Source organism: Lotus japonicus, chromosome 2 (genome assembly GCF_012489685.1).
Source record: "Lotus japonicus ecotype B-129 chromosome 2, LjGifu_v1.2".
Classification (NCBI taxonomy): Eukaryota; Viridiplantae; Streptophyta; class Magnoliopsida; order Fabales; family Fabaceae; genus Lotus; species Lotus japonicus.
The window spans coordinates 3,324,655-3,341,932 of record NC_080042.1 but is presented as its reverse complement, the minus strand read 5'-3'; the positions used below and the strand labels follow the sequence as shown (position 1 = coordinate 3,341,932).

General features: G+C 42.2%; 1 protein-coding gene and 2 long non-coding RNA genes across 3 annotated transcripts; all 3 read right to left on the bottom strand.

Moving 5' to 3' along the window:
• Positions 1-3,419: 3,419 nt before the first annotated feature.
• LOC130735921 (uncharacterized) lies at positions 3,420-4,604 on the bottom strand. Its single transcript, XM_057587790.1, has one exon. It carries the CDS (start codon positions 4,602-4,604, stop codon positions 3,420-3,422), a length of 1,185 nt encoding a protein of 394 aa, XP_057443773.1.
• Positions 4,605-9,547: 4,943 nt separating this feature from the next.
• On the bottom strand, positions 9,548-11,720 carry LOC130735196 (uncharacterized). The gene is made up of 2 exons (XR_009018335.1): positions 11,160-11,720; positions 9,548-9,853 (listed from the first exon to the last, which is right to left on the bottom strand). It is a non-coding gene; the product is annotated as an uncharacterized LOC130735196 (long non-coding RNA).
• Positions 11,721-14,737: 3,017 nt separating this feature from the next.
• On the bottom strand, positions 14,738-16,729 carry LOC130735195 (uncharacterized). The gene is made up of 2 exons (XR_009018334.1): positions 16,265-16,729; positions 14,738-15,043 (listed from the first exon to the last, which is right to left on the bottom strand). It is a non-coding gene; the product is annotated as an uncharacterized LOC130735195 (long non-coding RNA).
• Positions 16,730-17,278: the final 549 nt, after the last annotated feature.

Genomic DNA, 17,278 nt, shown 5'->3' with positions numbered 1-17,278 from the left:
AACGAACGGAACGACGATCGGTCAAGAATTGGAAAAATCACTTTTCCTCCTTTTTCCTCTCCAATGCCTCGGCCGTGTGTGTGTGTTGTGAAGCTTTTGTTTTTTTTTTTCATTTTTCAAAGTATATATAGGAAATTGAAAACGTGAGAAAATGATTATTTCGCGATTCCGATTTTTCCTACTGATTCCTACGTATTTTAGACATGATATTCTTCCCGCTGAATCTTCTAATTCTCCAAAGAAATATCAGTATGATTTTTGGTTTTCGAGGCTTGTTTTTAATGTTTACCGGCTTAAAAATGCACTTTATGCACTTTATGCTTTTGACCTCGGATGCAGAAACTTCCTTCTGAAGAAAGATTCGGAACGTCGATTAGAGTGGGCGTACGCGAATGAAATCTTTATTTGAAGCTCCGAATAGAAAAAGTCTTCATCGTCCGTTGATTTTAGGGTTTCTGAACTATCAGGGTTTCGGTTTCGGCAAACTTCCGAGTGTTGGAAATTGACGTTCGTACATTCCAGGGTTTCGTATCGAAACGCTTGTCATGGAAATGAATAAGAGAAATTCTGACATTCCTCTGAATATTTTTTTTTGGAATTAGTTCCTATAGTGCTTTAAGGGTAAATTAATTGTTTACTAACGTTCTTGACCTAGGTTTAAGCGAATACTAATCGTGTTATAACTTTTATCGACTTTGATACAATCCTTAGCTTTTTCCTGAACTTTCTCCTTCACAAATTTATCCCATTCAATAAGCACTTGTCCAGGTTTTCCTTCACGTTACATCAAATTAATCGTGAAAAGAAATTTCATTCGATTTATTCCAAACTTAAAAACTTGGGTCTCACAGTGGGCGAGGATGAACCAAACCCCAAGGGCGAGGCGGGACCCTCGCCCCTTCCCAAGGAGACTCTTATTGGTCAAAGTGCTTCTGAGGGTGCTGCTTCTGATTTCCCTCAAACAATCCTCCCTTCTGGCCATCATCCCAACAAGCTGAGGTAAGCTCACCCAGGGCCTCCCCAGTCCACACAGCGAGTCGTAGTGATGAGGATCAAGCTCCTGCCGTCTCACCTTCCCCTCGCCCTTCTTCCCCGCCGTCGGTCATCTGAACGCTGGCGAGAAGGAGAGCTCTCCTTCAAACCAACAACCCACTCATGTCGACTTTATGCTGACTGATCCTTTCTTTGGTAATATGAAAGGAGCTGAGAATCCTGACCTTGATGGTGTGGCAAAAGAAGCCATCTTGAGTCTCCTGCACGCGATGTGTCTCTTCGCCAAGTTATCCCCGGATTCGGCCTCTGCCGCTGAAGTTGAAGAGCTCCGTCAGAAGGCTGAGAGTTATTGTCTTGTCACGCTCGAAGCGTACGGTGAGCGTGACAGGTTGTTGACTCAGGTGACGGCCCATGTAATTAAGCTGAACAACCTGGGTATCGAGATGAGCGGTCGCAAGGCTGACTTATCCGCTTGTGAAGAGAGAATGAAGGACTTGGAGGATGAGCTGGATGACTTGTAGAAGGAGTTAGAGACGAGGGCCGAGGCAATTGCCGTGAGTAGGGCAACTTGTATCACCAAAGACACGGAGATTGCGTCCCTGCGTAGCGATTTGGCGTTGTCGAACAAGTCTCTCGCCGAGGTGAGGACCCAACTCAAAGCAAAAACTAAAGCTGTTGCGGAGGCGGAAACCCGGGCGGCCTCTGAAGCCAAAACCCTTCGAGCGAGGTTGGAAGTCGAAGCTGCTGTTGAGGCTGTGGAAGAGCGCGGCCGCGGCTTCTTCCTTGCTAAAGCCCAGGTCCAGTACCTTTATGAGGGAATAGATCTCAGCAGGATGGGAGCTTTCAAGAAGGTCACCCCCGAGGGTTTGGTCGGCCCTGATGATCCTCCAGGCTTCGACGCTGCATACTTTGCGGTTGCTGAAAACGCAAGGAAAGTAGAAAATGTAAATGCAGTCTGAATACTTTGTATTGATTTTCCCTTAACCTTTTGTAATTAATATTGCTCTATGATAATGAATAGAATTTTGTTGCAATTTCGTCCGTCTTCTTTTATTCACCGCCCTGCCATATTTTCTCCACTTGTTCGTTTTACGCCTTTAGGTCTAGATTTCGTGTTGCTGGGGTCCCAATGGCCATGTGAGTTGCCCGAGACTTAGCCTAGCTTTGAGTTCTCGCCCATATTTCAGGGAGGTTTTGCTCGCCCATATTTCGGGGAGGCTTTTGGGATAAGTAACTTATCCGCACACATCGCCAACGAGTAATCAGCGATTCGCGCTGGACTTTCCGGAGCGATCCCCAGACATCAAGGTCGTGTTGGGATCGCCACCTTCAGGGAATTTTTCCCACCAGGCGACCGTGACATTTTAGTTGAGTTGCTAATCGAGTAGCAGCGGTTCGCGCCGGACTTTCTGGAGCGATCCCCAGACATCAAGGTCATGTTGGGATCGCCACCTTTAGGGAATTTTTCCCACCGGGCGACCGTGATAATTTAGTCAAGATAGGAGTATTGCTGGGAATATCCTTTTGTATTTGACTTGTAAAAAGATTTTACATTAGAGGGATCTTTAAAAAACTCCCGTGGTGGAGAAAAAGAGTCCATCTTTATTTTTGTCCTAGTACTTCAGTTTCCTCGCCGCGTCCTTGCTCTTGTCTTCAGCCCCCCAAATCAGAGCACCACGCCGAGCACTTCGTCCTTCAAACCCGATGTGCTTGCCTCCCACTCGTTGTCATTGCGAGGTTGATCTTTTCGCCAGCTCGCCCCACAGTAGCGAGGGACTTCACTTAACTTGCTTCTCTTCTTGCCGTGCCTAGCTGCCCCAGGTTTAAAAATTGTCGACCCTACTGGTTTCCAATATCCTGCCTTTCCTTTTCCCTTACCCGTGCGGCGGCACGCTGGGCTCCAGTGGTCGCTCAAGTGCCTTGTGACCACTTCGTTCGCCGCCACCGCACTGGAGGCTCAGCTGATCCATTCCTTGCACCACTGCCCCTTTTTCCTTTCTCTCTTCTTGAATCTTGGCAGCCCCCAAAGCGTCGCATCCTTCTGAGTCCAACTAAAAAGGTCAAAATTGTCCTCTACTAGCTTCTCTAGGCGCCTTTCTTGACTGGTCGTGAGCCTGGGCTCGATCGCTAGCACTCCTCTGCTGAATTTATACATCTCCAAACCCTCTATTACGTTCGCCCAACGCTCCTCTGCATGTGCATCCGTGAATTGTCCGTCTCTTCCTGTCCTGCCATCTGGCCTTCTCTGACCATGGTTGTTCCTCAATCTTTCTATCTTTTGATCAATCATTCGCTCCAATCTTCCTGGTCTGTTTCGCCCCTGATCCTACACGCCCTGCCCATCTTGATCACCTTCTAAGACCTCAATCTCGTGGCACCTGTGTCCCTCGCCGACTCCCTTCTTTCCATACAAACTAAGGCAGTTGTTATAGCACTCTCTCGCCCTCCTCTGTTCGACCACGATTTTTCCCACCTTTCCGTAGATTAGTGGATACTCGGTGAGCCGTTGAAATCACCGCGCAGAGATGATTGAGCGTGTTCCATTCGATGATGACATTGTATGATGCCACGACCTGCAATACCAAGAACCTGACACGCAGAAGCTTGACGTTCTCATCAAAACCAAAAACCGTGTCTAAATCCAGGTAGCCACGCACCCAGACCTGCTCTCCTGAAAAGCCTACCAGAGTCCCAGTGCATGGCATCAAGTCCTTGTCTGATAATCCCAACTGATCGAACGCATCGCGGTAGATAATGTCTGCAGAACTTCCCTGTTCCAAAAGAACTCTTCGCACATTAAAGCTATTGATCCTTGCCATTACTACCACAGGATCATCTTTATGCGTCTTGATTCCCTCGAAATCTGCTGACGATATTATGAGATCTGGGTGATGAAAACTGAATCGGGTTTCATACTCTTGCACTGATGTAACCGCCCTTACATGCCTTCGTCTCGCCGAGACTGTGTTCCCGCCTCCACCAAAGCCACTTGTAATTGTATTTATCGTCCCAACTAGCGGTTCGAGATCTTTGTTGAAGGTTTCTTCTGCCCCCTTCTTCCTCGTTGCCAGCGTTTCCTTCTTGTCAGTGGTCGGCGTACGACGAATATCATCTCGCCTGCGATCATCCTGCTGACGGCCCCCTTTATACCGATTTCCCTGTTGTCGTTCGCCGTGCCAGCGGCCACCTCGGTCATTTAACTGCGAGAGTCTCGCCCGGATGAGCCTTTCAATCTCGTTCTTTAAGGTGAAACAATCCCCAGTGTCGAGGCCCGCCGAGCGATGGTACTCGCACCACTTTGTTTTATCCATCGTCACTCGAGGCGGATTGGTCTCCTTTTCGCCTTCCTCAACCGCATGTGTCGCCTTGACCTCCCGAAGTAGTTCCGTCAAATGCGCACTTAAACTTTTCCCCGACTCTTCTCGCCGGCGGGAGTCGGCCTGATGCCACGGGCGACGACGCTCGAAGCTTTCCTTCCTAGGGTACAATAGTTCCTTCGCGGCCTTCTCTCCTGACTTTACCTTCTTATCTCGCCGCTTACCACCTTCTCCTTTTTCTTTACTTTGTTTGCCTTCCGATGACGCGTCCCTCTGATCGCCATCCTTTTCCATTTTTACACACTTTCTTTTGAAAGCACCATCCTCCTCGTCCAAGATTTAAGTGTTTGCCCGCGCCCGGATCTCTGCCATCTACCGAGCCGGCTTACGGCTAAACTTACTGTTCATTTTTCCTGGCTGCAGCCCATTCTTGAAAGCGTGCACGCAAGCATGTGGTTCTGACTCCTCAATTTTAACAGACGCCGCACTGAATCGCTTCACATAATGTTTCAAAGTCTCGCCCTCTGATTGGCGGACATTGTATAGGTCACTGATCGTTACCTGCTTGGTTTTGCTCGCGGAGAACTGGACGAGGAACTTCGATGAGATGCGCGAAAATTTGTGATAGATCCCTGAGGTAGAGTCGTAAACCAAGCCATGGCTGTGCCATTAAACGTCAATGGGAACATCCTGCATTTCACCGCGTCGAAAGCAGCGCTAATTACCATTTTCGTGTTGAAATAAAGCAGGTGCTCCTTTGGATCAGCCTTTCCGCTATACGTTTCAAGAATGATATTCTTCATGTTGTCCGGGATAGCCACCTCCCTCATCGCCGCTGAGAGCGGCTCAAACTCCGCCACGACCTCGGCTTCACGCTCCCCTTCGTCTTGCTGCTCGAAACGATAATACTCTAACTGCTCCTGTAAGTAATCGTTCCGCTGTCGTATATCATCGACACTGCAGATCAGACGCCTCCAATCTCGACCGGTGATTGGAGCCTGCGGTGGCGGTGTTCCTTCCCCTGAGGCTCTTGGCGAGTGCGCCGGTGACCTCTGTTGCTTCGGTGAGGACGGCGGAGAAGGCAGCGGAGGTGTTGGAGAAGGAGGTGGTGGAGGCGGAGGGGGGGAGTCAATTGCTCAGATTCTTCGCGGCGGACCTGCTCGCGTTGCGGCCTGGCTCTCACGCGACGTGGTGGCGACCTGCGCCGCTGCTCCTGCTCTCCATCGCGTCTTCGACGACATGTCTCCATCAGACTTCACTAGCGAACCAATAATTCAACCAAAAATCCAAAAAGTGAAGAGAATTACACAGAAAATCGAACTTCTCTCAACGAAATCACAATCCACGTAGTCCGGGAATCGAAATCTACCGGTCCCCACAGACGACGCCAAATGTTCCATCCAAGAACATAGAGATGAGGTACTGTACCTAGAGTGAAAGGATCGTGATGTGAGAATCTAGAGAGAGTAAGAACGTAACCGCTTAGAGAGAAAGTAACTGAATTTCAATCTTGTTACTTCTCTAATGAGCTAAGAGTCTCTTACAATTGGTAACCGTCCCCTATTTATAGGTTTGGGGGTTGGGGTTGGCGCCCCTATCTTCTCTTAATGGGCCGGTTGGGCCTCCCGGAAGAAGGCCTAATTTCCTGGCTTGCACGTCGCCCTGGGCTGGCGCGCCTGGGCGAGGGACCCTAGGGTCTCGCCCAGTCCATAAATAACTTTCCAAAAACGTAACAAGATAATGAAAATAGATAAACATAACAATAAAACAAAGAAGGGTAAATTGGTAATATACAAGCAATTTCATTTTCCTTTCCATCATTTTTTCATTATTTTTCTCTCAATCCAAATAACTTTAAAATCATCTCATTTTTCTTTTATATTCCTTCCTCCTATCTTTTTTCCTCTTATATCTCTCATTTTCAACTTTGTATCCAAACAGAGCATTAATTTATCATCTACAATATATTGCATGCATTATCTTTTTAAATAGACTTTTTCAAAAATATTAACTTTTATGCTTAATTATAATCACTTTTTAAATTTATTCAACTACAAACTAAAGTCTCAATTTTTAAAATATTCAAATGTGCATCGTAAGAGTTGTAATACTAATTGTTACTAGTACTGATACCGCGCCAAGCACGAATGGAATAAGAGCATTTTGAATATGTACATAAGATCTTTTCATATTTCTTCTCTCGTATTCTTTTAAATACGTATATCATATATTTACGTTATACTTCATCTCTCGTATTTTTTTTTTAATATGTAGATCAATATATTTAAGTTTTTTTCTAATTTTTTATGCTTTAAATTAATATACCAAAACCATTTTAATATTCCAGATGTATATATGAAAACATAAAATATAAAGTTTTTGAGTTAGTTTCTAGATCAATCATTTAAAACTATTAGATATCAATTTTTATGACATATTTAATATCGTTTTGAACGTAAGATATTACATTGACTTTTTTTTTTAATTTTGTTATATAAAATATAACCATGATCATTTTAAAAAAATAAGACTTTGTAAGCATATATTTTTTTTGAAACTCAGCATACATCTTAATGGTAGAAAAGTTACAATTGACTTTTATTAATTATTCTAATATCAATAAAAATCAATAAATGTCAAATAAATATAGTATTTATTTTCGGAAAAAATCACAATTGACTTTTATTAATTATTCTGATGTCATTAATAACTATTAAATGCAATATTAATACATTAATTATTTGTGAAAATATGTAATTATTTAATATTTAATTAATTTCTATTACATGAAATGATATTTTTATTTCATGTAATATATAAATAAAGTGTATGTTTGACCTGTCAAGCTGATAAGCTAGTTTTTTTTTTTAGAAAGCTGAATATATAGATATAAATGCAGGTTACAAACAAATCAAAAGGGGCAAAAAGCCCAATGCTCAAAAAGTCCACAGCAAAGAAACAATAAAGTAGGAACAAGAAAAACAGAAGTAACAAAACTACAGCTAAGGAAACAGAAAGAAAACAAGCACAAACAAAACATAGCAAAATGCAAAAGAAAGCAGCGAGAGAAAGCAGCTCCAAAGGGATTGAAGTCCGCTGGCTAGGAGAGCATAGCTGTCGCAGGGGGAAACAACTCAATCTGAGGAGTAGAACGATCAAACCCTTCCTTTGCCAAGTTGTGTACAATATAGTATTTGCCTCTCTAAAAATATGGAAAACCCTTGTGCAATTCACCTCAGACCTTAAGTGATCAATTTGATTGATGTCGTTCAAAAGCTTCCATGGGCGGTTTGAGTTATTCATCACCCACCCAACTGCAAGCGTGGAGTCGCTTTCTATAATCACATTATTGAAGTCGTGATTTTTGCAGAAAAGGAGAGCATTAAGAATGGCTTTTACTTCAGCCACATAAGCCCAAGTTGATCCCACAGACATGGAGAACATGCCTAGGGTGAGACCGTAAGAATCTCTCAGAACCCCTCTAGCCCCACTGATTCCAGAATTACCCCGAGAAGAACCGTCAATATTGAATTTAATTAAACCAGTAAAGGGCGGGTTCCAATCAACAACACGAACTTTTGGAGCCATGTTTGGAGCCTTACCTTCTCAAAGTGTTGAGTAAAATCATAAAGTGAGAAAGGGAAATCCTTCCATCGGGCTTTGACCCACCACATAATATGTATAAGATGGATGTCCCACACTCCTTCAGAAGAGAACTCCTTTTGATTGAAGACGATATCATTTCGTGCGCGCCATATAGACCAGCACAAGGCATATAGTATAATTTCCCATAAAATAGGAATAGAATTCATGCAAAGAGAGGGCCACTATATCATCAGTTTCTAGAAAGTAGAAGGGATGCAATATAGTACTTGTTCCCTGGTCAAAATTGCGCACCACAACCCCCAAATTTTGTGGCAGCGCAACATGAGGTGAGATTCAGTTTCCCCTTCTAGCCCACATAAATCACATAGTCCACCGTTTTCAATGAAGATACCCCTTCTCAGTAAATTCACTTTAACCCCTTCTCAGTCATTTTCCAAATAAAGAGCAGCGCCTTTGGAGGCACCAATTTGCGGATACGTTTGGGTACCAACCATGTGCTTTCCCCAAAAATTCTAAGTTCAATCTCCGCACAGAGCTCTTGACTGAAAAGACTCCATTAGGATCCTCTGTCCACATGATTGAATCCTCACCAACACGATGCACTATGAGATTAAGAAAACTCAGCAATTGTCTCTGCTGGTCTAGTTCCCACTAGAATAAGCGACAGCGCAAATTAAAATCCCAAGTCCAGAAACCGTTTGAAAATTCCCCACCTCACAAAGAAAAGCATTTTTGTTCTCGGTTAAAGGGAAGAGACGGGGAACTTTACGATATAAAGAGGAGCAATCCACCCATGGATCCATCCAAAATATGATGTTTCCCCCTGTACCAACACTACAGTGGCAGCCCTCTATGTAAACTTTTGCAAGGATGGAGTCCTCTCACAAAATTTTGAAAATGTCATGGGCATAAATTGAGAGGTGTGAGTGAGGACCTGAATCTCATGGAGCAGCATTAGCTGGGGGTTGCAATTGTATTTGGCACACAAAATCCGTCTCCAGAGCGCATTCCTCTCCTTCCCGAACCTCCAAAACCATTTGATTAGCATAGCTTTATTTTTCCTGCTTCGAAATCCTAGGCTTAGCCCACCAAGTTGGATCCTTTTGCATATTTGTGACCATGCAATCCAAAAAATCCTACGGCCGCCCTCCCTTCGACCCACAAGAAGCCTCGCATCAGTTTTTCCATATCACCTATGACTCCCACCGGGGCAAAGAAGATTACCATATGATAGATTGGTATCGCGCTCATCACTGATTTAAGCATGACCATTCTACCACTCAACGATAGCCATTTGGAGCTCCATAGGCCCAATTTGTTTCGCATATTGTCAAGGACGGGATCACAAAATATTTTTCTCCTGGGGTTATCACGCAAGGCAGCTCCCAAATACATAATTGGGAGTGAACCAACACTCACATCCAATATAGTGGCCAAAGAGTGAAGCCTATCAATATGGACATTGCATCCCATGTGTAACGCCCCGATTTCACGAGTGTTACACAGTAACTAATTAACCAATTTTCGTAAAGAGTTTTCGTCGATTCATTTATTAATCTTGAATTAATGATAAAAGTTCAATTTTACAAAATTCTCGAAACTTAACCATTTCAAACTTGCGGAAATAATCATCAACGTAAACCTCAAACTTTATTAATCATTGAAAAGAGTATGAAATAAATATCCGGAAGAAAACTTCAAAGTAAATTACATCAAGTTAAACTATCTCAACTAAAATAAAGTAATGGTTCAATACTTCCAAAACTCGGTACTCTCAACCCAAAAGAAAAATGGATGTCTCACAACCCAACCATATCCTTGGCCCCTTCCCCTTTATCTTCTTCCTCTTCATCAGAAGTGTAGTCGTCATGCGGTAGTGGCTCGTCACGTAGCATCAACTCCCAAGAATGAGTCGTCGCCATTATCTTCACGACCATCTACCCCCCCCAAATAAACACATAGCAAACAAGCAGGGTCAGGTCCAACAAAAAGAATGATAATGACAAAATCAACAACAACATAATATAAGTACATTATATGTCTTTTATGGAAAAGAGTCAGTTACTAACGGAATCTCACATCACACAACCCACCAATCCTGCCTTGGCCAATCACTTACTTTCGCAGATGTACAATCACGTGAAGCTGCAATACTTCACAAAAATCTCATGGTGACCGCAGTCAACCAAACACGTGGAGCCGCAATGATCCACAAAATCTCTAGGTGACCGCAGTCAACCTTTTCACGTGGAGACCAATAGTCAATCCACAATTCACCCTCGCGTGCAAGCCCATCGTTCTCATGGACTATAGTCTACACTAGACCTATGCCCATATTATTCACATTTACTTGCAAGCGAGTTAATTACACGTTTCTCTTTGTTTAAGTCTCTAAAGTCAACCTAGAGTCTTACATCAACATCGCATAAATACAACAATTAAACGATCACAGACACATCGGGAATTACAGCTAGATGAGCGACCCTTTGAACAATTTCCAATAATATCACAATTCACGTAAGGCATAGCATAAACTTACACTTACGCATGACACATCATGGCATAAATTATCAAATAAGGTAACATGAGGCTTATGCATGCAAAACAACACATTTTCGCAACTTAGCTTTTTGGACAGCAGAAACAACGTTCATTGAAACTGGTCTACAGAATGCGTCCTCCAACAAAAAACCATGTATAATATCTTTCTGGAAAGATATTTTAAAGATCTACAACTATCTAGTTAAAAACATTTTCATTTGAGCCCTAGAACTAGGTGATATTACTCCTTAAAGTTTCTGTCCGACACAGGGAAAAACAGCAGGTATGACAGTTACCCAAAACGATCTACAACACACAATACTAGACCAAAATTTATGATCTTTATATGCCTGGAAAGCTCTTTCGAAGATCTACAATTTGTATGCTAATCATTTCTTTATTTGGCGACCAGAAACAAGTGAAAATAGGACCTGAAGTTTACTGTCCAGCACAGAAATCTGACAGAGAATGCATTTGCCATCAATTTCGTTTTAGCCATTCTATTCTAAGGGTTCTAAGTCATCTACCAGCATCAAATATAGTAACATGTTCACAATGTAACCCAATATCACATGGAAAAAGTCCAGCACACATCGCATATTCAAAACCTCAAGCACATCAATCAAGTTCATACATAAAATCATGTCAAAGCATGGCAATATGGCCTAGACATGCTACCCAACTCCTAGGACCAGCCCTTACCTTGATTAAGAGTGAAGAAATCAGAAGTTGGGTGATGAATAAGGGATCAAAAGCTTCTGTCCAAGACCCTCTCTTCCCTCCTAGTTGAGCTCTCTCTCTCTCGCAGGTCTCCCTCTCTCTCTCACGCGCGCACAAGGTGGCGGTGGTGGCTTTGTCGGCGGCGGCTAAGGGTGCAAGGGGTGGTTCTCTCACTCTTTTCTCTTCTGTTTTCTTTACGTAAGGAGTGCAAGGGTTTCTGTTTCAGAACTGAATGGAAAACAAACTTTTCCCCCCTTCAAGACCCTAATACAACCGCGGGCTCCCCCTCTTCATGGGCTTGGGTTTCTTTTCTTTTCTCTTGAGCCCGCTCCAAGTCAAACCCTTGACCCAATAACTTAAGCACTTAATCAGACCTGAATCTAATTAAAAACTTAAGCCCTCTTAAGTAATTTCATAATCAAATTCGGAATTAGAAGAAAACAAACTAATTTACTCGCTGGTACTGTACAGCCGGAACCACCGTTGCTTAAACGCGAATATCTCGAGCTACAGAGGTCGGAATGACCTGATTCCACTTCGAGAATTTTCTTAACTTAATGGGCTACAACTCTCATGAAGGAAGTTTTCCCAACCGAGGTCGTTAAGACACTCTAAAAATCCACACAAGTTGACAGCTATAATCTGTCAATTTACAAAATTGGCCAAAAACCTCATTTTTATTCAATTTTTCTCAAAAACGATACAAAATGAATTTAGGGCCTTACAATACCACCCTCCTTAAAAATAGTTTCATCCTCGAAACTACTATAGGAAGACATACCACGCTTCCATTGCGCACTCAGATATTCCCTACAAATTTCCCAGTCGTCTCGACGCATAGGTTATTGTCCTTAGTCTCATCTTTCTGGTCTTCACGTGACATCTCTAATGGTCTAGTTCCACATCATTCTCACAAAGGGAATCCGTCTCTCCTTAACGTTCCTTTCATAGTCTAACACCAACCATCATTTCGATCACCATTTTCCAATATCAAGTTGATCAGGCTCAATATCAAAAAGATGGCAACTCGAAAAATAACTGGTAAGGACGTTCAAGTCACTCTCATTTCACTGTCCATAACCTAGACACTCGTCGTAGAACCTCACGGAACTCTTCCGTCAGAACACGACCCAAACTGCCTCACTGCAGTCACACAAAACAACAAAAGTTTAAGTTAAACAGGTGTTATGCTCATGCTGGTACACGCTGGTCGGCGTCCCGTCCAGGTGATCCAAATGCAACATCAACAGCTCAGACACGGGAAAACAAACTTTCCGGACACCGAGCTCAAAGGTTCCATCCACCAATTCACTCGTTCGGTAGTTCCATCCACCACCTAGTTCATTCGACAGTTCCATCCACCATCTGGTTTGTCTGATCTATGGTTCCATCCACCAAATACGATCGTTGGTTCCATCCACCAATCTCGTCTTTCCTGATGGTTCCATCCACCATCTCGGTCTGACCAATGGTTCTATCCACCATTCCTGCTTCACCGATGGTTCCATCCACCATCTCATCGACCTTGATGGTTCCATCCACCATCTCGATCGACGCAGTCCGTTCACTGGCTCCATCCGCCATCTCATCGACCTTGATGGTTCCATCCACCATCTTGATCGACACACTCTGTTCGCTGGCTCCATCCGCCATCCTTTCTTAGCTGATGGTTCCATCCACCATCTTTGCCAAGTAAGGAAAAACAAAAATCGAGAGTGTAACACAGTCACACAAAACACCACAAAAACGTAAGGAAGACATTGACTCGGTCAGTGTTCTTCCCCGCCTCTATGACTCAACAATGAGCCTTCAGCACACCAAATCACATCACACACATAAATCACAAACCATTCACAAAATGAAATAATATCAAATATGATTTATTTTATCAAGTCTGACACAAAGTCTAGATGTGGTCAGGCGTGTCCCACTTGGAGCGTCTATTCCAACCTCAATCTTTGGTAAGCAACAACCGTTAGATATCTAGCAATCATCTGCAGATAGACCTAGATATCACGCTCGTACTAGGGCACTAGGCGCCAAATCCAAATCCAATTGATCAACCGTTTATAAGCTAATCGTCATCTTAATACCTAACAATCCATATGTCATCTCTTGTTTCAGAACTATCCTCATTCAGACCTTAAATCAATCTTTCACTTATCCACAAGTCAAATTATATCTTATTTTTAAGTCTAAAATCTCTGCATAGCTCAGAATTCATTCCCTTCAAGGTCTGACCAGATACTGTGCCTCAAGGGACTTAGCCCAACTTTCGCTCCCTAGATTTTAATCTTCAAAGGTTCAACTGCTATCGTCACAACTAAAACCATTAAATCTCTTATTCATACCTGTCTCTCAACTCTCAAGGCCTAAGGTTTTAATCCAGCTTAGTAAATCTCACTTAGTAGTCCTGACACATTTCTCTGAAATCCATATCAACACTCTCATGTATTCAACTTATGCTAAAACTTCCTTTCTCTAACTCGATCATTATCACACCAATCAACTTCTTAATCTCTCAATCCAATTCGAACAAACTTTAAGTCCTACACAATTAGGACAAGAATTTATGTTCTTAAAATCTAAACCTTCACCGAGTTCGCACCAATAATGTCCTCTAACTCTTCGACACTTTTTAGATGAATATTCATTTCTTCGCACTACGACTTCTTCACAAAGGGATCAAATGCCTAACAAAACTCATCTCTCAGTTTTGACCAACGTCTGTCAATTCCTATCAACCTTTCTATCATGGTCCTTCACCAGCTATAATTCTGAATATCACCCCCCTTCAAGATTAAGTTGATTAGGCTTAATATGTCGAAGATGGAAATTTAGAAGAAAAAGTCACTGGAAAGGTCAATGAGTCCCTATCATCCAGTAGTCACATAAATTGAGATCATATCCAATCGATTCAATTTCTAATACTTCAACCTCAAAAATCATGTACCCTTGACATCTCATCTCTGGAATTCATATGTCATTCCACTAAGATTCATCCTTAGCTTCTACCTTCGCCTCTTGACACGTCAAACACGTTGATACATACTCGACTACTCGTTTCTTCATCTCAGTCCACCAGAAATGAAGCTTTAAGTCTGATACATCTTTGTCATTCCCGGATGAATACTCAATCTACTCTTATGACCCTCATCCAAGATCAACTTTCTCAAAATATCTTGACCTAGAGACAAACACTTAATTTCAAGTATCACGGCAATGATACTAATCACAGACATTCTCACAATCAAGCAAACATCTTAGCACACAAGTCTACCCAATCTCACCGCGAAGCTTTGAAAACATCTTTATCAAAAACAAAAACACCAACGAGTTCGGAAACTCGTAAGCCCAAAACCCTTAGTGCTCTGGTTTCTCAACCGGAGCTCTGATACCACAATGTAACGCCCCAATTTCACGAGTGTTACACAGTAACTAATTAACCAATTTTCGTAAAGAGTTTTCGTCGATTCATTTATTAATCTTGAATTAGTGATAAAAGTTCAATTTTACAAAATTCTCGAAACTTAACCATTTCAAACTTGCGGAAATAATCATCAACGTAAACCTCAAACTTTATTAATCATTGAAAAGAGTATGAAATAAATATCCGGAAGAAAACTTCAAAGTAAATTACATCAAGTTAAACTATCTCAACTAAAATAAAGTAATGGTTCAATACTTCCAAAACTCGGTACTCTCAACCCAAAAGAAAAATGGATGTCTCACAACCCAACCATATCCTTGGCCCCTTCCCCTTTATCTTCTTCCTCTTCATCAGAAGTGTAGTCGTCATGCGGTAGTGGCTCGTCACGTAGCATCAACTCCCAAGAATGAGTCGTCGCCATTATCTTCACGACCATCTTCAAGTACATTATATGTCTTTTATGGGAAAGAGTCACTTACTAACGGAATCTCACATCACACAACCCACCAATCCTGCCTTGGCCAATCACTTACTTTCGCAGATGTACAATCACGTGAAGCTGCAATACTTCACAAAAATCTCATGGTGACCGCAGTCAACCAAACACGTGGAGCCGCAATGATCCACAAAATCTCTAGGTGACCGCAGTCAACCTTTTCACGTGGAGACCAACAGTCAATCCACAATTCTCCCTCGCGTGCAAGCCCATCGTTCTCATGGACTATAGTCTACACTAGACCTATGCCCATATTATTCACATTTACTTGCAAGCGAGTTAATTACACGTTTCTCTTTGTTTAAGTCTCTAAAGTCAACCTAGAGTCTTACATCAACATCGCATAAATACAACATTTAAACGATCACAGACACATCGGGAATTACAGCTAGATGAGCGACCCTTTGAACAATTTCCAATAATATCACAATTCACGTAAGGCATAGCATAAACTTACACTTACGCATGGCACATCATGACATAAATTATCAAATAAGGTAACATGAGGCTTATGCATGGAAAACAACACATTTTCGCAACTTAGCTTTTTGGACAGCAGAAACAACATTCATTGAAACTGGTCTACAGAATGCGTCCTCCAACAAAAAATCATGTATAATATCTTTCTGGAAAGATATTTTAATGATCTACAACTATCTAGTTAAAAACATTTTCATTTGAGCCCTAGAACTAGGTGATATTACTCCTTAAAGTTTCTGTCCGACACAGGGAAAAACAGCAGGTATGACAGTTACCCAAAACGATCTACAACACACAATACTAGACCAAAATTTATGATCTTTATATGCCTGGAAAGCTCTTTCGAAGATCTACAATTTGTATGCTAATCATTTCTTTATTTGGCGACCAGAAACAAGTGAAAATAGGACCTGAAGTTTACTGTCCAGCACAGAAATCTGACAGAGAATGCATTTGCCATCAATTTCGTTTTAGCCATTCTATTCTAAGGGTTCTAAGTCATCTACCAGCATCAAATATAGTAACATGTTCACAATGTAACCCAATATCACATGGAAAAAGTCCAGCACACATCGCATATTCAAAACCTCAAGCACATCAATCAAGTTCATACATAAAATCATGTCAAAGCATGGGAATATGGCCTAGACATGCTACCCAACTCCTAGGACCAGCCCTTACCTTGATTAAGAGTGAAGAAATCAGAAGTTGGGTGATGAATAAGGGATCAAAAGCTTCTGTCCAAGACCCTCTCTTCCCTCCTAGTTGAGCTCTCTCTCTCGCAGGTCTCCCTCTCTCTCTCACGCGCGCACAAGGTGGCGGTGGTGGCTTTGTCGGCGGCGGCTAAGGGTGCAAGGGGTGGTTCTCTCACTCTTTTCTCTTCTGTTTTCTTTACGTAAGGAGTGCAAGGGTTTCTGTTTCAGAACTGAATGGAAAACAAACTTTTCCCCCCTTCAAGACCCTAATACAACCGCGGGCTCCCCCTCTTCATGGGCTTGGGTTTCTTTTCTTTTCTCTTGAGCCCGCTCCAAGTCAAACCCTTGACCCAATAACTTAAGCACTTAATCAGACCTGAATCTAATTAAAAACTTAAGCCCTCTTAAGTAATTTCATAATCAAATTCGGAATTAGAAGAAAACAAACTAATTTACTCGCTGGTACTGTACTGCCGGAACCACCGTTGCTTAAACGCGAATATCTCGAGTTACAGAGGTCGGAATGACCTGATTCCACTTCGAGAATTTTCTTAACTTAGAGGGCTACAACTCTCATGAAGGAAGTTTTCTCAACCGAGGTTGTTAAGACACTCTAAAAATCCACACAAGTTGACAGCTATAATCTGTCAATTTACAAAATTGGCCAAAAACCTCATTTTTATTCAATTTTTCTCAAAAACGATACAAAATGAATTTAGGGCCTTACACCATGAGCAAAGACTTCGAGTAATTCACCTTCAACCCCGTGATAGCAAGGAACATTTCAAGAATAGCACCAATGTTCTTAATTTTCTCCTCATCATTTTGGCAAAAGAGGAGAGTATCGTCCGTAAATTGAAGGTGGTTGATGAATAAGGATTCTCCGACGTTGTACCCACAAGGATTTGGAAAGATTAAGAGCTGATTCAAATGCATGAAAGGTCATTAACACATATATTGAAAAGTAGGGGGATAGAAGGTCCCCTTGACGCAACCCTAT